General features: G+C 48.6%; 1 protein-coding gene across 3 annotated transcripts in view; it reads right to left on the bottom strand.

The window, feature by feature from the left end:
* The window catches only part of Tbxas1 (thromboxane A synthase 1), a 154,780-nt gene that overhangs the window by 73,776 nt on the left and 63,304 nt on the right, over positions 1-17,700 (bottom strand). For 2 of the 3 annotated variants that reach the window (XM_078040635.1, XM_005332430.4), the window contains exon 5: positions 2,755-2,871. In XM_078040635.1, the coding sequence (XP_077896761.1) occupies positions 2,755-2,871 (117 nt within the window). Of the gene's footprint in view, positions 1-2,754; positions 2,872-10,244; positions 10,375-17,700 lie in introns of those variants that run through there. The other variant, XM_078040636.1, reaches the window with a different exon arrangement.

Below are 17,700 nucleotides of genomic sequence, written 5' to 3'. Positions count from 1 at the left end.
TCCCCCTCTCCCCCCTCCCCCTCTCCCCCTCTCCCCCTCTCCCCCCGCCCCCCTCTCTCCCTCTCTCCCTCATACCCTCTATCAGCTTCTTTTTAACACAATGAGGAACATCTATAGTGCTGTGAAGTCATTGCTTATTGACGAATGAAGACGGATGAGACTTCATGCTGCTGCTGTCAGTCCTAGGTCACCCTCCCCCACCCCACCTTTCCGTGCCCTCATGGTTTTAGTGGTGGGATTTGATACAGGTGGTGTGGAACAGTGGTCATTTAAAAAAAAAAAAAAACAGTCCCTTCCTTCAAATAAATTCTTCCATGGGACCTCAATCGATAAGAGATAAATGTGGAGCAGGATCAATCGCCCCAGTGAACGCATAAGTTCCTTCCCCTCCTCTCGTCTCGTGGGAAGTCTCTAGTGATGGCGTTGCTTGGTGCTGATTCTCTATTAGCCTCACCTGAGAGCCGGAAAAGCTCCTGGAGCCTGGGCTGCCTCTCCAACCCAACCAATCCAATCTGAATATCTAGGAGGGGGACCTGGGCCACAGTGGGCTTCCAAGCTCCCCAGGTGACCGCAATGGGCCCCCGTGGCCCAGGATGGCTGTTCCTTGCTGTATCCTCTTATCCAATTGAGCCTGGGAAGAAGGAACTGAGCACGTGTGGGCCCGGGCTCCCCCACCCCCACACGGGTATCGGTACAGTGGACCCATTCTGGAAGAAGGATCCGCAAACCCACCAGATCATAGGAGGCTGCATTCACTCAGTTAAGGTGAGTAGGGAAGAAGGGCATTTGATTTCTCTGCCTGAAACCTGTTTCTATACCTCAGTCAGCTCCAAACCTAGGCTGGAAAGGGAGAAGCAGGCTGTGATCCCTCAGCTCCCACAAGCCCAAGGACTCCACTGCCTCTCTCTGCAGACTGCCCCCTGGGACAGTCAGAGGGGCTTCAACCCCCCTAGGTCAGAGAGGCAGCCACACGGAAGCGATGTGATTCTAGCCCTGGCTCTGCCACTCACCAGCTGTGTGATCAGAGCACTGGCTCTGTCCATGCCTCGTCTCCTCCTGGGTAAAACAGGGATGGCAAGGACAGTAGTATCCACCTCACAGGGATATCGTGAGCAGCAGTGTGTCCATAAACGTGGGATCCCTTGGAGTGGTGAGTGCGAGCTAGTGGGACAAATGGCTCATGTTCTGCCCCCAAGCAGCAGAGGCTGATCATGAAAATGCAAACCGAATCTTCATGATTAACGCCTGTAATCCCAGCAGCTCAGGAGGCTGAAGCAGGAGGATTGAGAGTTCAAAGCCAGGCTCAACAATTTAGTGAGGCCCTAAGCAACTCAGTGAGACCCTGCCTCTAAATAAAATATAAAATACAAAATGGGGGGGGTGCTGAGGATGTGGCTCAAGCAGTAGCGCACTCGCCTGGCATGCGTGCGGCCCGGGTTCGATCCTCAGTACCACATAACAACGAAGATGTTGTGGCTGCTGAAAACTAAAAAATAAATATTAAAAATTCTCTCTCTCTCTCTCTCTCTCTCTCTCTCTCTCTCTCTCTCTCTCTTTAAAAAAAAAAAAATAGGGCGGGGGTTGTGACTCAGGGGTGGAGTGCCCCTGAGTTCAATCCCTGATACCCACCCCCTACAAAAAAAAACCCAACTTCATTGAAAACTGTCAGGCTCACTAGTTCCTGAGTGTGTTTAATTGCATACGAGGAAGCGGGGAACCCTGTCTCTCTGGGAAGATTTCAGATTCATAGGAATTCAGGGCCCTGTGGCTGAGCATCTTCAGACTGAGCTAAGAGGAGCTTTAATGTGTTAAACTGAAGACAGGCTACTCCAACCCCAATGTTCTAGAACAGCCACCCAAACTGTGGAAGGTCACTTGCTTTGGAGCTGCCCCAGACCTGGGGAAGCCCAATCGCCACCCCACATCAAAAGGGTCCGAGTTCTCACTCTTGAGTTAATGCAGAATTCACAACAACAGACACCAAAGTCAGACCAGCAATCCATCAGGCTCAGACAAAAATCCCAGGACCAGGAGCAGGCGATAATGAGTTGCCTGATGGTTCGTGCAGACCCGGGCCTTTGGCTGCACAGCTGGTAGGGAAGAGCAGCACTGGGCTGGGAAAGGAGAGCACCCAGGGCGCTAAAGTGCTGGAGCACCGAGTGGAGTCCACTTGTCCCTCTGTCTTGGCCTTGAAGGTTACCCTGGCATGGCTGCCCACCTAGAGTTCTGCCAGGAAACTTCTCCATCCTCCTCCCCCAGAATCCACAGCCCTCACCTCCCTACGATGTGATTCAGCACCTGCCTTTGACTCAGGCTGTTGTCTACTTCCTTGCTCTGTGCAATGTGCTTGCTGTTCATTGGGGGATTGGGCTGTTTGAAGCCACACACTAGGACCTCACCCCAGACCTCCTGAAGCAGAATCTGCATGTTAACAGGCTCCCCCCAGGATCCATTGTCCATGGGAGTATGAGAAGCACTGGTCCAGTTTTCTCCTGAAGGCATCCGGCAACGTCTGGGACAGAGCCAGAACGCCCTGGCATTCACTGTTCACTGATGGATTTACGGCGGCTGGGGAGATGGAAGACGCATAGCACAGTATCCTGAGCTTTCTCATGAAAGAGGGGCGTGAAGGCCACAGTGAGTAGGGCATTTGGATGTGCCACCTGGGCCGGTGATGCAACCTGATCGGGCTCTCTACTATTGGGAGGGAGAAGCTCATTCCTCAGGGGAAGAGGGGCATTTCCTGTGTCTTACCTCGTTCAGCTTGGCAGGACTGAAAGCAGGAGTCAGGACGCCTCTGATCTCTTCCCATCTTTTGTCACGTAAGAACAGAATGCTGTTGGCTACCAACTTGGGCTCCAACCCCGTGGCCTGTTGGAAAGCCACAAGCAGAGGGTTAGGACCCAGGGAGTCAAGGCCACCTTGGAGGCAATACAAGTTCACGGTCAATACGCTGGTTACAATTCATCAGTGACCAGGAGGTTTCCCTTGCAAGGATTCGGAAGACAACTCTAAGTGCTTGTGGACGATGATCCACAGCTGAGGCCCAGGGGGAGCGGGTGGCAAGGTCTGCTGGCCCAGATCTGCCCTGTCACAGTGTGGTCATCACCCTAGAAGTAGCTCAGTGGCCCCTGTGTCCTGCTGCTCTCTGCTGAGGAGGTCCTCTGAGGTTAGACGTGGTGGTCTTCCTGGAGATGTGTCGGATTGAGGTTCATGTCTGAGCTTCGTGGAAAAGGATTTTGTGGGCTGTGTCAGTTGGACCCAGAGTGGACAGACTCATGTGTCTGGATCCTTGAGGAATGGATGAGGGAAGAGGGGAGGGGAGGAAGGAGGGCCCTCCAGAAACATGTCTGCCGCAGTGTGTCTGTTCCGTCATTCATTCATTTATCTCCTCAATCAACAAATATCCGCTGAATGCCTAATGTGTTATAGACTGAGTTGTGTCCCCCACATAAAAACTTCACCTACTGAAGCCCTAATCCCCAGAACGTTAGAACGAGACTGGGTTTGGACATAGGGCCTTTAAAAAAGGCAGCTGAAGTAAAATAATTCGGGTGGGGTCCTAACCCAATATAAGATCCTTATAAGAAGAGAAAATCAGGACATGGTCATGCGCAGAGGGAAGAGGTGGAGGGCACAGGGAGAAGATGGCCGTCCCCAAGTCGAGGGGAGACGTCACTGATGACACCAACCCTGCCCACACCCTGCTCTCAGACGTCCAGCCTCCAGAATGGTGAGGAAATGAGCGTCTGTGGGAGTCCCCCAGTCTGTCTGTGGGAGTCTGTTCTGGCCTCTAGCAAACTCGGACGAGCTTCCAGAAGGTGTGTAGACAGAGCTGAATCCAAAGACATGGCTTTGGCCTTGTGGGGAGGTTGGTCTAGTGGAGAAGTAGAGAGAAAGCTCATAAACCAGCCAACAGATATTATCCCAGCTCAGGAGCAAGGACACTATGAAGGCAAGAGGGTGTGGGGGGGCAGGGCCAGCAAGGCTCTCTGAGGAGGAACCCTGGGAGCGGAGGCCCCAAGCCTGCCAAGGGGCCTGGGGACTCCTCCTTCCTTCTCCCAGGCCCTTCATTCCTTGCTAAAGCCAGCTGCCCCACACTTGGCTGGAGTGTCCCCAGCGCAGGGACTGCAGGGTTTGAAATGCAGGCCCCAGCCCTCTGCAGGACCACGTGGTGCTGTACGGTTCCGCTATTTCTTTCCACTGTTTTAATTATAGTTGAAACATGAAGCCAGCCATCATAATTCAAAAGCCTTGTAAAAACTCCTATTTAGAGGAAAATTATAATTTTCTGATAAAATATGAACACTCAAAATAAGCCATAAAACATAACTGCAAAGTATCTAGAGGATTTAATTATATATTAGAACCAAGGAGCTGGATATTTTTCTGCCGAGGAATACCTCTCTATATTTAGAATGAAATTCTTTAGGAGGGCTGTGGCCACTAAATTATGGTTTTATGGAATTTTTGGAACCTAATCTGTTTGTTTAGGTTCCAGAGTCAAAGGAGGAAATCAGACATTCTGTGTATTTATAGAGTGGCAAAGCCCCCTCCTGCCACACGGAGAAGACATTTCACTAGGAGGAAGGCGGATGGGGGTTTGTGTGGCTCTGAAGAGACAGAATAAATTAGAGATAAGAGTCAAGATTGATTGGATTTGGATCCGTCCTTAACACCTGGGGATTGGATCCGTGCTATTTTTTATCTTGCACCTGAAGGACAAATCTCAGCCTCTGTGTGATATGTCATCACGCCCCTTAGACACCTCCCTCGCCAGCCACCGCTCCCTCCTGGCCTAGAGGCTCTTTCAGAACCCCCCATTTTTTGATGGCAAAGTCTGGGGGCAGCGATTATTGTAATGCTTCATTTCTAGATGTCAGACTGGAAGAAGGAGACCAGCAATTTAGTCATTTCAAAAAGGCTCTCAGATGGCAAGAGGACATTAGATAATGTAGAGTGTGTGAGTATGTGTGTGTGTGTGTACACACGCTCATGCACTCACACGTGTGTTTGGGTTGCTGGGTGACCCCGAGGGGCAGAATCGGGTTTACTAGTGGAAGCTGGCAGGGACTTGGGAGGTTGATAGCTCATCTAGAGAACTGTCCCACTACTCAAAAGCCAGAATTTTTCACCCTGCTCTCAGACTTCCAGCCTCCAGAATGGTGAGGAAATGAAAGTCTGTTGTGTGAGTCTCCCAGTGTGTGGAAGTCTGTTCTGGCCTCTAGCAAACTCAGACCCGTTTCTAGAAGCTGCGTAGACAGAGCTGAATCCAAAAGTCATTGCTTTGGCCTTGTGGGGAGGTTGGTCTAGTGGAGAAGTAGAGAGAAAGCTCATAAACCAAGAAATAGATACCACAGCTTAGGAGAAAGAGGACATTATGAAGGAAAGAGGGTATGGGGGAGCAGGGCCAGCAAGGCTGTCTGAGGAGGAACCCTGGAAGCTGAGGCCCCAAGCCTGCCTTGTGCCACCAGGGCCATGCACCACTCATGGACACCACGCGGGAAGTTTGAGCTTTGGAGGGGTTGGATCTAAGTCATCCAGAACTCTTCCACCCACAGACTTCATCTCCAGAACAACACACCAGACATTTTAAAGAGTTAGTTTACACATAGGTTTTTAAAGTCGTGCCTCATGTGGTGGTGCACACCTGTCATCCCAGAAACTCAGGAGGCTGAGGCAGGAGAATCGCAAGTTCAAGGCCAACTATTTAGTGAGACTGTGTATCGAAATAGAAAAATAAAAAGTGCTGGGGGTATAGCTCTGTGGTAGAGCACCCCTGGGTTCAACCCATAGTACAGCAAAAAGAAAAAAAAACTGTGGCAAAATATACATAACACAGAATTTCCTGTCTTAACCATTTCTTAGTGTGCAGTTTAGTAGATAAAGTGCATTCACATTTTTGTGCAGCCGTCACCACTATCTGTTTACAGAATTCTTTTCATCTTGCAAATCTGAAACTCTGTACCTGGGAGACGACCCTTCCCTCAATCTGCCAAGCCCTGTCTCTATATGTGCTAAGCAATACCTTGAAAGGTACCAGAACTTTCCCTGCAGGAGTGAGGAGCAGACTGGGGAGTTTGACAGGACAGGACTGAGTGCTGGGCCGAAAGGGGACTCTGGGTCTTGGGAAAAGAGATCTGGGGACACAGGGCTTTCTAGACCCCACCTGACAGCCTGAGCTGGTGTGTTCCAGTCTCAGCGAAGGTGTCTCCAATCTCTCTCTAAGGCAGAATCTGTCATGAGATCAGTGTAGTGGGTGGTGAAAAGAAAGAAACAAGAAATAGACGAGAAACTACAGGACTAGGAGTGTGGCTCTGTGGTAGAGCGCTCGCCTAGCATGAAGCTCAGTTCCCAGGACTGGGGTGGGAGAAGAGAACTTTACAAAGTAAGGGTCTGTATTTTATCATTGAGCACGTGTAACATACGTGTTTGTGTGTGTGTGTGTGTGTGTGTTTTCTGTTATTCTGCATCAACATGGGAGATGCGGTTCTTCTAATAAGTCATGGTTGAAATGTTTGAAAGACCCATTTCAACCCAGACCACACAACCATGAGTCATCTCCTCCCAACTAAAATCCCATCAGTCACAGCTCGGAAATCTCTGCTGGGCAGCTGCCTCCATCCCCGCAACCACTGCCCTGGCTGAGGTCACCATTACCTGAGCCCCTGATTTCCCTGCCAGATCCCACCCTTCCACTCTCCACATTGTAGGGGGAGTACTCCTTTTATCTATCTATCTATCTATCTATCTATCTATCTATCTATCTATCTATCTATCTATCTATCTATCATCTATCTATCTATCTATTTTTTTTTGAGACAGGGTGTCACTAAATTGTTTAGGGTCTCGCTAAGTTGTGGAGGCCAGCTTTGAACTTGTGATCCTCCTGCCTCAGCCTCCAAACAGGCACTTGCCACCATGTCCAGCTGTAGTGGGATCTCTCTAGAACAGGAAAGTTGATCTCATGGAAGCTGAGAGTAGAATGGTGGTTTCAGGCAGCTGGGGGAGGAGATGGGGAGGTAGAGATGGGAGAGGTTGATCAGCTGGTGCTGGTTAGGAGCAAGAAGCTCTGGGGTGCCATTGCATGGTTGGGTGAACTTAGATAACCATTATGGACTGTGTATCTCAAAAAAATAGAAGAAAGGCTAGTGAATACTTCTACTGTGGAGACATGATAAATGTTGGAGGAAACAGACCTTTTGAACCTGGTTTACACATTAGATAGTGTATACATGTACCCAGTATCACATGGTGCCCTGTTGTTATGCAAAATTTTAATGACTCAGTTAAAAGACAAAAATACAAATCTACCCTGGTACCATCTTCTTGTGCAAATTCCCTAAATGGATTTATAAGACCTGGCCTGCTCTTGCCAATTCCTCACCCTCTCCAAGCACAATGCAGACTCAGTGTTTTATAGTAATAGTCTGGAGACGGTATGGAGCTTTCTGGAAGCCCAGGCTGTACTTTCTACCCCAGACTTGAGCAGGATAAGGCAGAAGTAACCACAGACCTAGATTCAGACCCCTGGGTTCAAGTCTTGGCTCTGGGTGACCTTTAAAACTGACCTTTCTGGGCCTCAGTTTCCCAGTCTGTAACTTGGAGATGATAATGTGCCCACCTCTCAGGATGATGGTGAGGCTTCTCACTGAAATATTTATTGAGAGCCAGGCCCTGACATAGGCACTTAGGATACATTTGTGAACATGATGAAGCTTTTTGTCCTTACTAATTCTAGTGGGAAAAGGCAGACGGATACAGAAGAAGTAACTGGAAGGGTCAGGTGTGGCATTAAATCAAAGGGTCAGGACTGGGCTCTTGCAGGAGGTGGGATTTGAGCCAGTGATATAAGGAGCTGGGTAGAGGGAAGTCCAGCTCCAGGCAGGGGGCCATCATGGCAAAGATACTAAGGCATACTTACAGAACTCAAGGAGCCGTGAGCTAGGGTGGAGAGACGGGGGTGGAGAGGTCACAGGGCTGTGTGTGGAGGGCCTTGGGGCCCAGGTAGAAATTTTACTCTAGTCTGGATGACACAGGAGGCAGAGCAGAGTTCTGAACAGAGCTGTATCTTGAGTTGACTTGTATTTTAAGGATTCACTCTGCTTTGATGTTGAGAATAGTCTGTGGGGACCCAGGATGGAGGTGGGTCGAGCCATTCAGAGGAGCACGTGGACGGCTCAGCCCAGGGTTCTGGCTGTGGATGGGGGGAAGCGGTTAGATTTGGCAAGCTTCAGAAGGCAGGATTTCCTAATGGGTTGGGCGTGGGGTGGGGGAACAATGGGAGTCATCGGGGACCAGGGGTTTTGAGCAATGGCAAGGTTGAGTTCTGACACTGGAAGAGTTCAGGGCCGTCCTGGCGTGCAGGTCTGAGACGGCTTCCTGTAGTTCTGTTGGTACCTCGACCACACTCTCTTCTCCCTAGGGTCTGTGTCTCCTTACAAGCTCTTTGCTCTGTACCTCGAGTTCTCCATCCCTCTGGCCCCTTCCTCCTCTGCCTGCTGCCTCCTATTTACATTATGAAACGTCTCAGGAGACACCTCGGAGGGAAGCCCCGTGGCCCGGACCTCACTGCCAAGCCCCGTACAAAGAGCATCTCGCTCTCATTTTCCAAAGATTATTTTTAAAAAGTGGTTTTTAGGAGTCAGTGCGAGTTCACTAGCAGCAAGTAGTGCCAAAGTAACCTCATTCTTTTTTCTTTCATGGAGCGACAGATCTATAGATGTGGGAAAGAAAACATTTTATGAGTTCCAAGGACATTCTTATGGAGAAGGAGGAGAAATAATGGGTGGGTAAATAACTCCTTTGGGCGGTTTCAGGGCTGGTAGAACAACCAAAGACAAATAAAACTATCAGTCTGGAAACAAATAGAGAACCCCAGGCTTCTACACGTAGCTCAGTCCAATCAAATATTTTATTTGTTATTTTCATAGTAAACTTCTGATTTGCAGAAACCACAGCTGGAAGATTAACACTCCCTGGATCACAATTTAACATGAGACTGAACCTTCCCAGAAGCCAGATAAGCTGATTCCAAAATCTGACAAAAGCTTATTAAAATGAAAAACTATAGGTCAATGTTTCTCATGAACATAGATGCGAAAATTTTAAAGAAAATATTAGCTTATGTAATCCAGTGATCCTTTAAGAGTCAGTCATTCATCCAGATCCCGTGGGACGCATTTCACGAATGCAACTTTTGAAAAGCAATCAGTGCAACTAGCTGCATTAATAGTAAAAGAGAAAACATAATCTCAACAGATGCAGAAAAGATAGTTGCTAAAATTCAACACCTATCCACGATAATGACTCTTGGTGGATTATGAATATAAGTGAACTTTCCCAACCTGATGAATGATATTCACAAAACAAATTCCAGCTAACATCACACTCAATAGGGAAACACCCTCGAGTTTGGAAGCAAGACAAGTGGGTCCCTTATCACACTTCTAGTTGACATAATAGACATGTAAGAAGGCAAGAAAAAGACAAGAAGTATGTAAAAATTGGAATGGAGGAAATAAAGCTAGTTATTATAGATGACTTGATTATATAACATGGAAGACCCGAGAACTAACACAAGTAAATATTATAATTAATATTGAGATTAATAAGATTGTTGAGTACAAGTTCTGTTTTATTTCTACACTTTCTTGGAAAACAAAATTGGAGCACAGAAGATACTCTGTGTCTTGATGTGAGTTGTAGTCACGTGAGTGCTGCCTACGCAAAGTGCATTGGGTTTGGAGGTGATCTCAATTTTTAAAAATACCAAATCATAAACCTTTCCTTTGGACGGACTTGAATGCTGGATGAACACCAGCAAGATGAATAGACGTAACTAGAAGGCTTCAGGCCTTACAATAACTCACATTAAAAAGATCTGGGAACCTCAACTGACCACAAGCTGGTTGGCTGGGCTGTGTTGGGATATCCATGCTGGGGACAGAGGAAGCCCTGCCTACTGCACTAACAGGACAGCGCCTGGTCTCAGGAAGGGCGTCCTATGGTGGTGTGTGATAGGATTAGACCACATGGTCTAGAGGATGGTTTTCAGACAGGGATGCATTTTAAAAGGAAAGGGAAGAAGAACAGAGGGAATGCAAAGTCCCTGGGAGTGGGGGCGGGGTGGTGAGGGAGGTGACAGTGATCACCAGGTCTTTCCCTCTGTTGACAGGGGTGGAGTTAGAGCTGGCAGTGGGAGGGAACAGAAAGCCCCAGCAAAAGGACCCCTCTGTCCTCACCTGCTCTGATCCAAATTGCCATGCCCTGGACATTTAGAAAGACGAACGTTTAGAAGACATGGGTGAGCTTCACAACCGAAACCCTGGACCACAGCTTCTGGTGCTCCCTGGCAATCATGGCCACAGCTGGACAGCTGCCACTTTCAACAGGGGCTCGCCAAGGCCTCGGGAACCCGTGACATCTCCAAGGCAGCCTTGAGCTGGGTTGCTGCATTTTATGTTTGGTGGTTTGCCAGTTCAGCTCTGAATAGTATCTGTTATCAAGCTGTGAACGTTTATGGAGTCCTACTATCTCCAGAGGCTGGCCCACAGTAGGGCTCAAGACAGAGAATGGAAACTCACAGTTCATTTGCAGGGAATGGGGTGGTTTATGGCCAACACTTGTCAATATTACAGCTCACCGAGTGCTTTTTACCTTATGGCATGAACTCTTGGGTGATTCTGATTCTATCCGTATCCTGACAAACAGCTTAGTTGTGGCTTGTGGCTCAACTACTAAGATCCCCTTGGACAGATAAACATGTTTGTCCTTTCAATTAAGATCCCTATTTTCTTATTAGGCCAGCCAAGGATAAACTTTCAACTTTGAAGAGTCAGAAAGTCCGGAGGAGCAAATTATTAAGGAAAACCCATACCTTGCATACCATGCTTGCACGAAGATCACTTCTGGGTGTTTATGGGCTAACCTGGTGCCCCTCAGCTGGCTTGGCACAGCTGCACAAGACCCACAGACTCTTCCCAGAGTGCTACAAGATGCGTCGCTGCAGTTCTGCTCTAACTCAGGATGTGTATTATCCTGGCCAAGGATCAAGGGGCAACATGCATCATGGAGCTGTAGCCGGAAACAGTTTCCTAGTGTCTGAAACACGCAAGAACCTTCCCTTGAAACATGAATGACCCCCAGGATGCATTGACAGGGTGGAGGACAGGTCTCCAATGGCACATAGAACTGAGGGTACCAGGAAAGCAGAGCAAGGGACACTGTGACACTGGTAAATGTTCCCAACTCATTCATTGTTAAGTTTGTCAATTCAGCTGCAGACGTGTTAATATCAGATAGGATGCATGATCTCCAAAACTCTGTGCTCCACTGTTCCTGATGTCCTTTCTGATTCCCACACAGCCCTGCACACCCATGAAGCCACTGAATAGCCTGCCTCCTCCTCACCAGGTGTGGGAAACATCTGGCACTGCCCCTCACTAGATTATGATCAATTAAATCTCAGAATGATACGTCACTTGAATTATCCTAAATTCTATGCTTGAGGCTATTTTCAATTTACGACGGTTACTACCTGGCGGTACAAAGATGGAATCAAGTAGCGCTTATATTTTGGTGCTTTGAAATAACAAAGATGTTCCTTTTACTAAAAATGATGCAAACATTTAAGAAGGAAATACTAAAAATAAAAACAGTCAAGGTTTCCCTCTGCTCTCACAGTGGATCATTTTCATTCATTCTCCGTGCCCATAGGAAATGGTCCCAGAAATTACATAACCTTCCTTTTCCCTGCTTTCAACTGGGACCCAAAAGAGCAGCCACTGAGTCAGCTGTGAGGTGTGTCCACAGCTCAAGGGGCCGGGCACGTGGCAGGTAAAAATCAAGCTCATGCTCCATCTGCCAAGGTGGTTCCGGCCGATGGAAGGCGCAGGACAGACTACGGCAGCCCTTCCTGAGAGTTCCAAGTAGGTTCTAGGAAACCGTACACCCTGCCTTTCCATGAGATCCACTCTGACAGCGAGGGGGGGGTGGGAGTCAGGAGCTCATGAACTCTTCTGCTGAAACTCTTCAACAGATTTTAGTAGAGTTCCTTGCCAGAGCAGTGTCAGAGAAGGGTAAGGGTGTCCCTGATGGGACATCTGTCATGCTCGGCTGGAAAGACATTCCCTGGGGGGAGGCAGGGGGCGCTTGGCTCTGCATTTGAAGCTTTATATGGCTCCCTGGGATGCCGGGGAAACCCTGGTGACCTGTAAGTTCTGACTGCCACATGCCACGTGATCAGGGACCAAACTGACCTCAGTGAGTCGCTAGCCTAATACTCATGTTTTACACAGGAGGAAATTGAGGCTCAGAGAGGTTGAAGGACCGGTTGAAGGTCACATGGCTAATCATAGGTAGAAAATGTGGAATCTGATTTAATTCCTTTCAAGGCTTTTCACCATATTGCTGGGCCCAGGGTTAGAAGAAGAGCAAATGGAAAGAAAAGGAATGTTACATAAAGGAGACTGGGCAGGGAAGAGGGAGGGAGGGGACTTACTGTCCCAGTGACTTGACATTCATGGAATGTTCAGGAACACAACCACTTTGAGACCAGTATTGCTTCTGTGGCTTATTTACTATTCTCACCCCAAAACTCTAGATATTAATCTCCAGGTGTACACACTTATTTCTACTTCTGCCACTGCAAGTGAAGGCACGAAGACATAAATGTAAGAACAAGATTTTACTTATTTCTTTTTAAAAAAATGTAAAGTTGACTTCCCGCTGAACCAAGAGCCTAGTAAGACATAAAAATATGAAATCATTTTCAACAAGATTTTTAAATTAAGAAAAAAGTTCTGCCAGGCAGAGAGAAGAACACCTGAACATTCACAATCCATGCCACTTAGCACTATTCATTCCTGCGAGCCCAAGGCTTCACAAGGCACTCGGTTCCTTTCAAGCCCGTTCAAGTTCAGACCCCCCTATCATGTTCAAAACTCGCAGCTCAGTGTGTTTTACAGATCAAATGCAATCCCATGGATCTGACTTCTCCAGGACTAACCGCATTCAGCCATGAGCAAAGCAGGTGAAGGAGGAGGCCCACGGGCAGGGGACAGGCAAGCCATTGTGGCTGACATTTGGGACTTGCAGTGGGCAACCCATCCTGGGACCAGAAGCTTCCTGCTCAGGCTGGAGAGTTTCCTGTGCATCAGAGAGATCTTCCTCAAAGGGAGGTGGCACACCTGCAATCCCAGATGCTCAGGAGGCTGAGGTAGGAGGACCCAAGTTCAAGGCCACCCTGGTAAGACGGCCTCAAAATAAAAACATTTTAAAAGGGATGAGGATGTATCCCAGTGGCAGAGTGCTTGCCCAGCAAGTGTATGGCCCCAGATTTAATCCCCAGTCCAAAAAAAGAGAGAGACGGAGGTGTCAGTTAGGCAAGTGGCAGTTCCGTTTCCCGGCTCTCTGCCGACTGGTAGAGCTTCCAGGCTCCTGCCTCACTTAGAGCTGCAGACCTGGAGCCTGAGTTGACCTTTCTCAAAAAACACAGCATCCAAAAAGCTTCCCAGATTTACTTGGAGTTCCCAGAGCTTCCCTAGATCGTACGCAACAACCTTCTCACCTCCTAAAGCTTACAGCACATGTCTGAACATCTGCACGTCTTCACTTACTCACTGTTTCAGTTAAAGGAAAGGGGAACAGGAACTCTAGATGGTGCCAGTTATAGGCACAGGGACAAGTTAAAAGGGGCAATTTTTCAGCAAATCTGCTGATGTCTCGTCTCTTCTCGGCAGATGCCAGCAGGCAGGTCCCTGAGGCCCCAGCCCGGGTGGGTCTGGTCCACCCATAGCTCTAAAGGGACTTTTCCTTATTGATGAAGCCCCTGTGCTTCTCTGGACCAGGGTGTTGCTGCAGGTGCACAGGGTAACCAGGTCTCCAGTGACTCATTTGCCTGCTAACTTTAGCCATCTTTGCCAAGGCCAAGGGGGCTGTGGTTCCAAAGTGACTCATGCTTAGATTTTGACTCATGCTCAGTCATGTGGTGAGGGGATGAAGCAGGCCTTTGACAGGCTAAACGGAGGGCATCCAGGCCCCTGGGTGCTTATGGCTCTGGATAAAGCCACTCACCCAACTCATCACGTGGCTTTAGATGTAATGCTTGTGAGTAGCCTGATCCAAGCCTGAAGAAGTGACCTCTGTTAAGGATAAGGACCTGAGGGCTTGTACTCACCCACCCCTCCACACACACATACAACCACCCTCTCCTTCCATCTCCATTCCCATCTAAGCAGCTGATCCATTCTCTGTGCCGCCATTTTGGTTCAGAGCTCATAGCTCCAAGGCAGCGGGTCTCAAGACTGGACAGGTACATCGCCTCCTGTCCCCCTCCCCCATCCAAATAGAATGAAAATGGGCTAAAGACAGCCTACCCCTTATCATCCTTCCCACGCTTCCCCAACTCCAGGCCTTGATGGGAGGCCAAGAATCGGGTGCGCTGCTACTGGTTATAGTAGTTTCTGCTGAGTCGCATGGACCCTGTTCCAGTTTCCACAGATATTTAAACAAAAATAACAATAACAACAAAAATACCCTCATGATGTAGAAGATGGACTTGGGTTTAATGATTAACTGCGGTTGGACCCACAGTTTCAGGAAGCCTGAGGGCACCGATAGGGGAGAAGGGGCAAGATGGAAGGTGCCACAAGTGCCTGGGAAAATGTGGGACTGCAAACTCAGACGTGACAAGTGCCACCCGGGGTCCTACTCTGCTCTGCTCAGTGTTCTGGGGTTTGAAAAAGAATATTTCATTCAATGATTTTGGAATTCAAATATGTGCCCGATGCTGACTTGGGTTTCCCTCTAGTCACTCCTCCTCTGTGCTCCAAGGGTCCCTGGGGGGGGCGGGGTGCTCACAGCTCACATCAAATTTCAGCTGAACCCAGCTTGGCGCATGGCCGCCATTCTCTGCCAGGCTGCCCAGGGATGCACATAACTCAAGCCTGGATCTGGGAGCAGAGATGAGCTCTCACTGTTGGAAGATGAAACTCTGCGTTATTTAAGTTCCTTTTCACTTAGCATCAAACTAATATGCCGAAGTATTTCTGTATCACAGGGGACCGTTTGGTGGAGGCTCACATAGAGCAAGCGTTTAATGTTTACTGAGCGAATGTCTAATAAGGCCGAGTCGCTCAACACTTAAGTAAACATGCCTTATTAGGGAGAAGGCAGCCGGGTGTCAGGAAGGAGAAATCACGCCTCACTAATCTCCTTGAGTTCTTTGAGCAGATAAATAAGCATATGGATAAGAGGGAACCACAGAACCCAGTTTAATTTGACTTTCAAAAACCTGTGAGAAAATCCCACTCTAACGACTGTTTTTAAAAAATTGAGTCACTAAGGGTTGTTTTATCATGAATATGGAATTGGCTTAAAGATCGTAAACAAAGATAAAGATAAGTGGGTGGGGTCCCAGATGGAAAATGATAAACACTAGGGTTTCCTGGAGATCTAATCCACAATGGGTCTTTGATGGGTCTTTTTCCCCCCTTTTTTCTTTTTCCAATGTGTTTGTGAATGCCCTTGATGGAGAAGTGCGTGTGGAATCTCCAGGTTCAGGTACTGCTTCATTCTTCTGGGGAGGTTGTCATGTTGGTGGAGGCTTAATTTAGTTTGCACAAAAATATATTGGGTGCTGAATAGTCCTTATGTGTTTGGGCCACGGAGTCCAGAAAAGAAGTCCAAGATATGCTTCCTGGCCTTCAAGGACTAAAGATCAAGTTAGGGCGAAAGCTTCACCTTCCTTTACTATAAATAGCAGAAGGCTCAGTGGGATCTATTGCAAAGATGAATGGTGCAGATAAGCGGGAGCCTGTGATTCCGGGGCAAGGAAAGAGAGAATGTAGATGGAGGCAGGGAAGGCTTCTTGGAGGAGGCAGAATCTGAAGGGAGCCTTGAAAACTGGCTAGAGTTCGGATGGGTGTGAAGGAGGTGGAGTTTTTCTTGCTAAAAGCAACTCATGCACCATGATTGCTTGTCTTGCCTGCCCAGCGCTGCCCACAAGCTTACCTGCATGATCCCGTTTGGCATTACCCCCCATTTCCCACAGGAGGAACAAGTGGTGTAATGAAGTGAAGAAGTCTGCTCAAGCTCACAGGGCTATTGAGCATGAAGCCTATTGTTCCGCTGTCTCCCATGCCATGGGGCTGTCAGCATGAGATCCAGGCTAGGGAGAGAATGGAGGGTGCCCGCCTGAGGGAGCGACAGCTTGTCCTGGGGAGAAGTGGGAGATTAGGTTGGAGCACATAGAATGGATCTAAGTTCCAGGGGCCCTTAAATCTTGTCTGGGGGACTTGGACTTCATGCTGAAGGCTTAATCCTGGGATGAGTGGAAGAGGAAGGAAATTAGAACCCTACTCTGGAGTTTGGGGTCAAGACCAACACACTTCAGTCTGGGGGTGGAAGAAATTAGGGAGGGCTGCCAGTGGTTTGGAGGGGAACCTGACCAAGGCCAAAGGTATCCTCAGCCCAAACACATGGGTTGAATTTGTCTGCTCCTAGAGGGGGCCCTCTTCCAGGTCTGTTCTCAGGATCTTGTGCCCTGGGGACAGACTGGCTGTCACTTGAAGCCATATGGAAACACACAGCTGCCACATCCATCTCCCTGCTCAGGGCTCGGGTGGGCTCAGGAATCATGGCAGGCTCCTGGGCACCTTCACCGCCTGCTCGGATGGGACGTGGTGGCCCAGGAGCTCTGACGCTCGGCTCCCCTGGCTTCTCCAATCAGCACCCCTTGCTGAGCTGCTGGAGCAGCGATCTACGCTGAACCAGGACTCAGCCTGTAAGACCCCAGCAGACAAAGGCCTTCAGGAGTCTCCGAGCAGCGGGATGATGACTGTGTTGGGCAAGAGAAACCAGAAGCAGTTAAACCTCTGCGATTTCTTTGGCCCTTCGGAGATGACGGGGACAGAAGGCCAGGCAGTCACCTCCTTCCAGTGGCCATGTGGTGTCTGGCATTGGGCATGATGCTCTGGGGATGAGCATAATTTTGGGTGAGGGACCAGTTATTCCCTTAAACCTTGACATCCAGAAATGTCACCCGAGCCAGCCATTGTAATCGTGCAGTAAAAGAGAGTTCTGGACTTGCCTTGGGTGATGCTACGCAAATCTCTGCTGTTCCCCCAGGTAGTCATGTGACCTGGGTTGGTCATTTAACCTCTCTGAACCTTGGTTTTCCTGTCTGTGAAATGGAGATGATAATTGCACCAATCTCATAAATTTTGTGAAGACCAAAAAACTACTCTGATAGCCCTACTACTACAGAATGCAGGAATGCTGTGGATAGTTCCTTTAAGATGCAGGCCCAGGGATCTCACATCCACAAGCTTTCCCCTGTTGGCAGCCTGGATGGCCCTGAATTTCCACTGCAGGAGGCCTTGCCCTGCTGGCCTGTGCTGGTCTCTGCTGGTCTGCCTCCCTCACTAAACTGAGCTCTTTGAAGGCAAGACTTGGTCTTCTCTCTCTTTACAATCAGCACCTAGACAGTGCCTGGCCCGTGGCCAAATAAATCAACAAAAGAACGGAATATGCACATTACCTACTATCCATGGAAAATGAGAGTTAGTTTGACATCCCCCACTCCCCCCCCGAAATAAAGATTGGCACGGAATTGTTTGAATTCTCACAAGCATCTGTTTGTTAATTCACTTTAGACTTTTTCTATGAAAGCAAAATTGCTATGAAAAAGTCTAGAGG

This window comes from Ictidomys tridecemlineatus, chromosome 2 (assembly GCF_052094955.1).
Source record: "Ictidomys tridecemlineatus isolate mIctTri1 chromosome 2, mIctTri1.hap1, whole genome shotgun sequence".
In the NCBI taxonomy this organism is placed as follows: Eukaryota; Metazoa; Chordata; class Mammalia; order Rodentia; family Sciuridae; genus Ictidomys; species Ictidomys tridecemlineatus.
The sequence above is the reverse complement of the archived record's forward strand: the minus strand, read 5'-3'. Positions and strand labels throughout refer to the sequence as shown.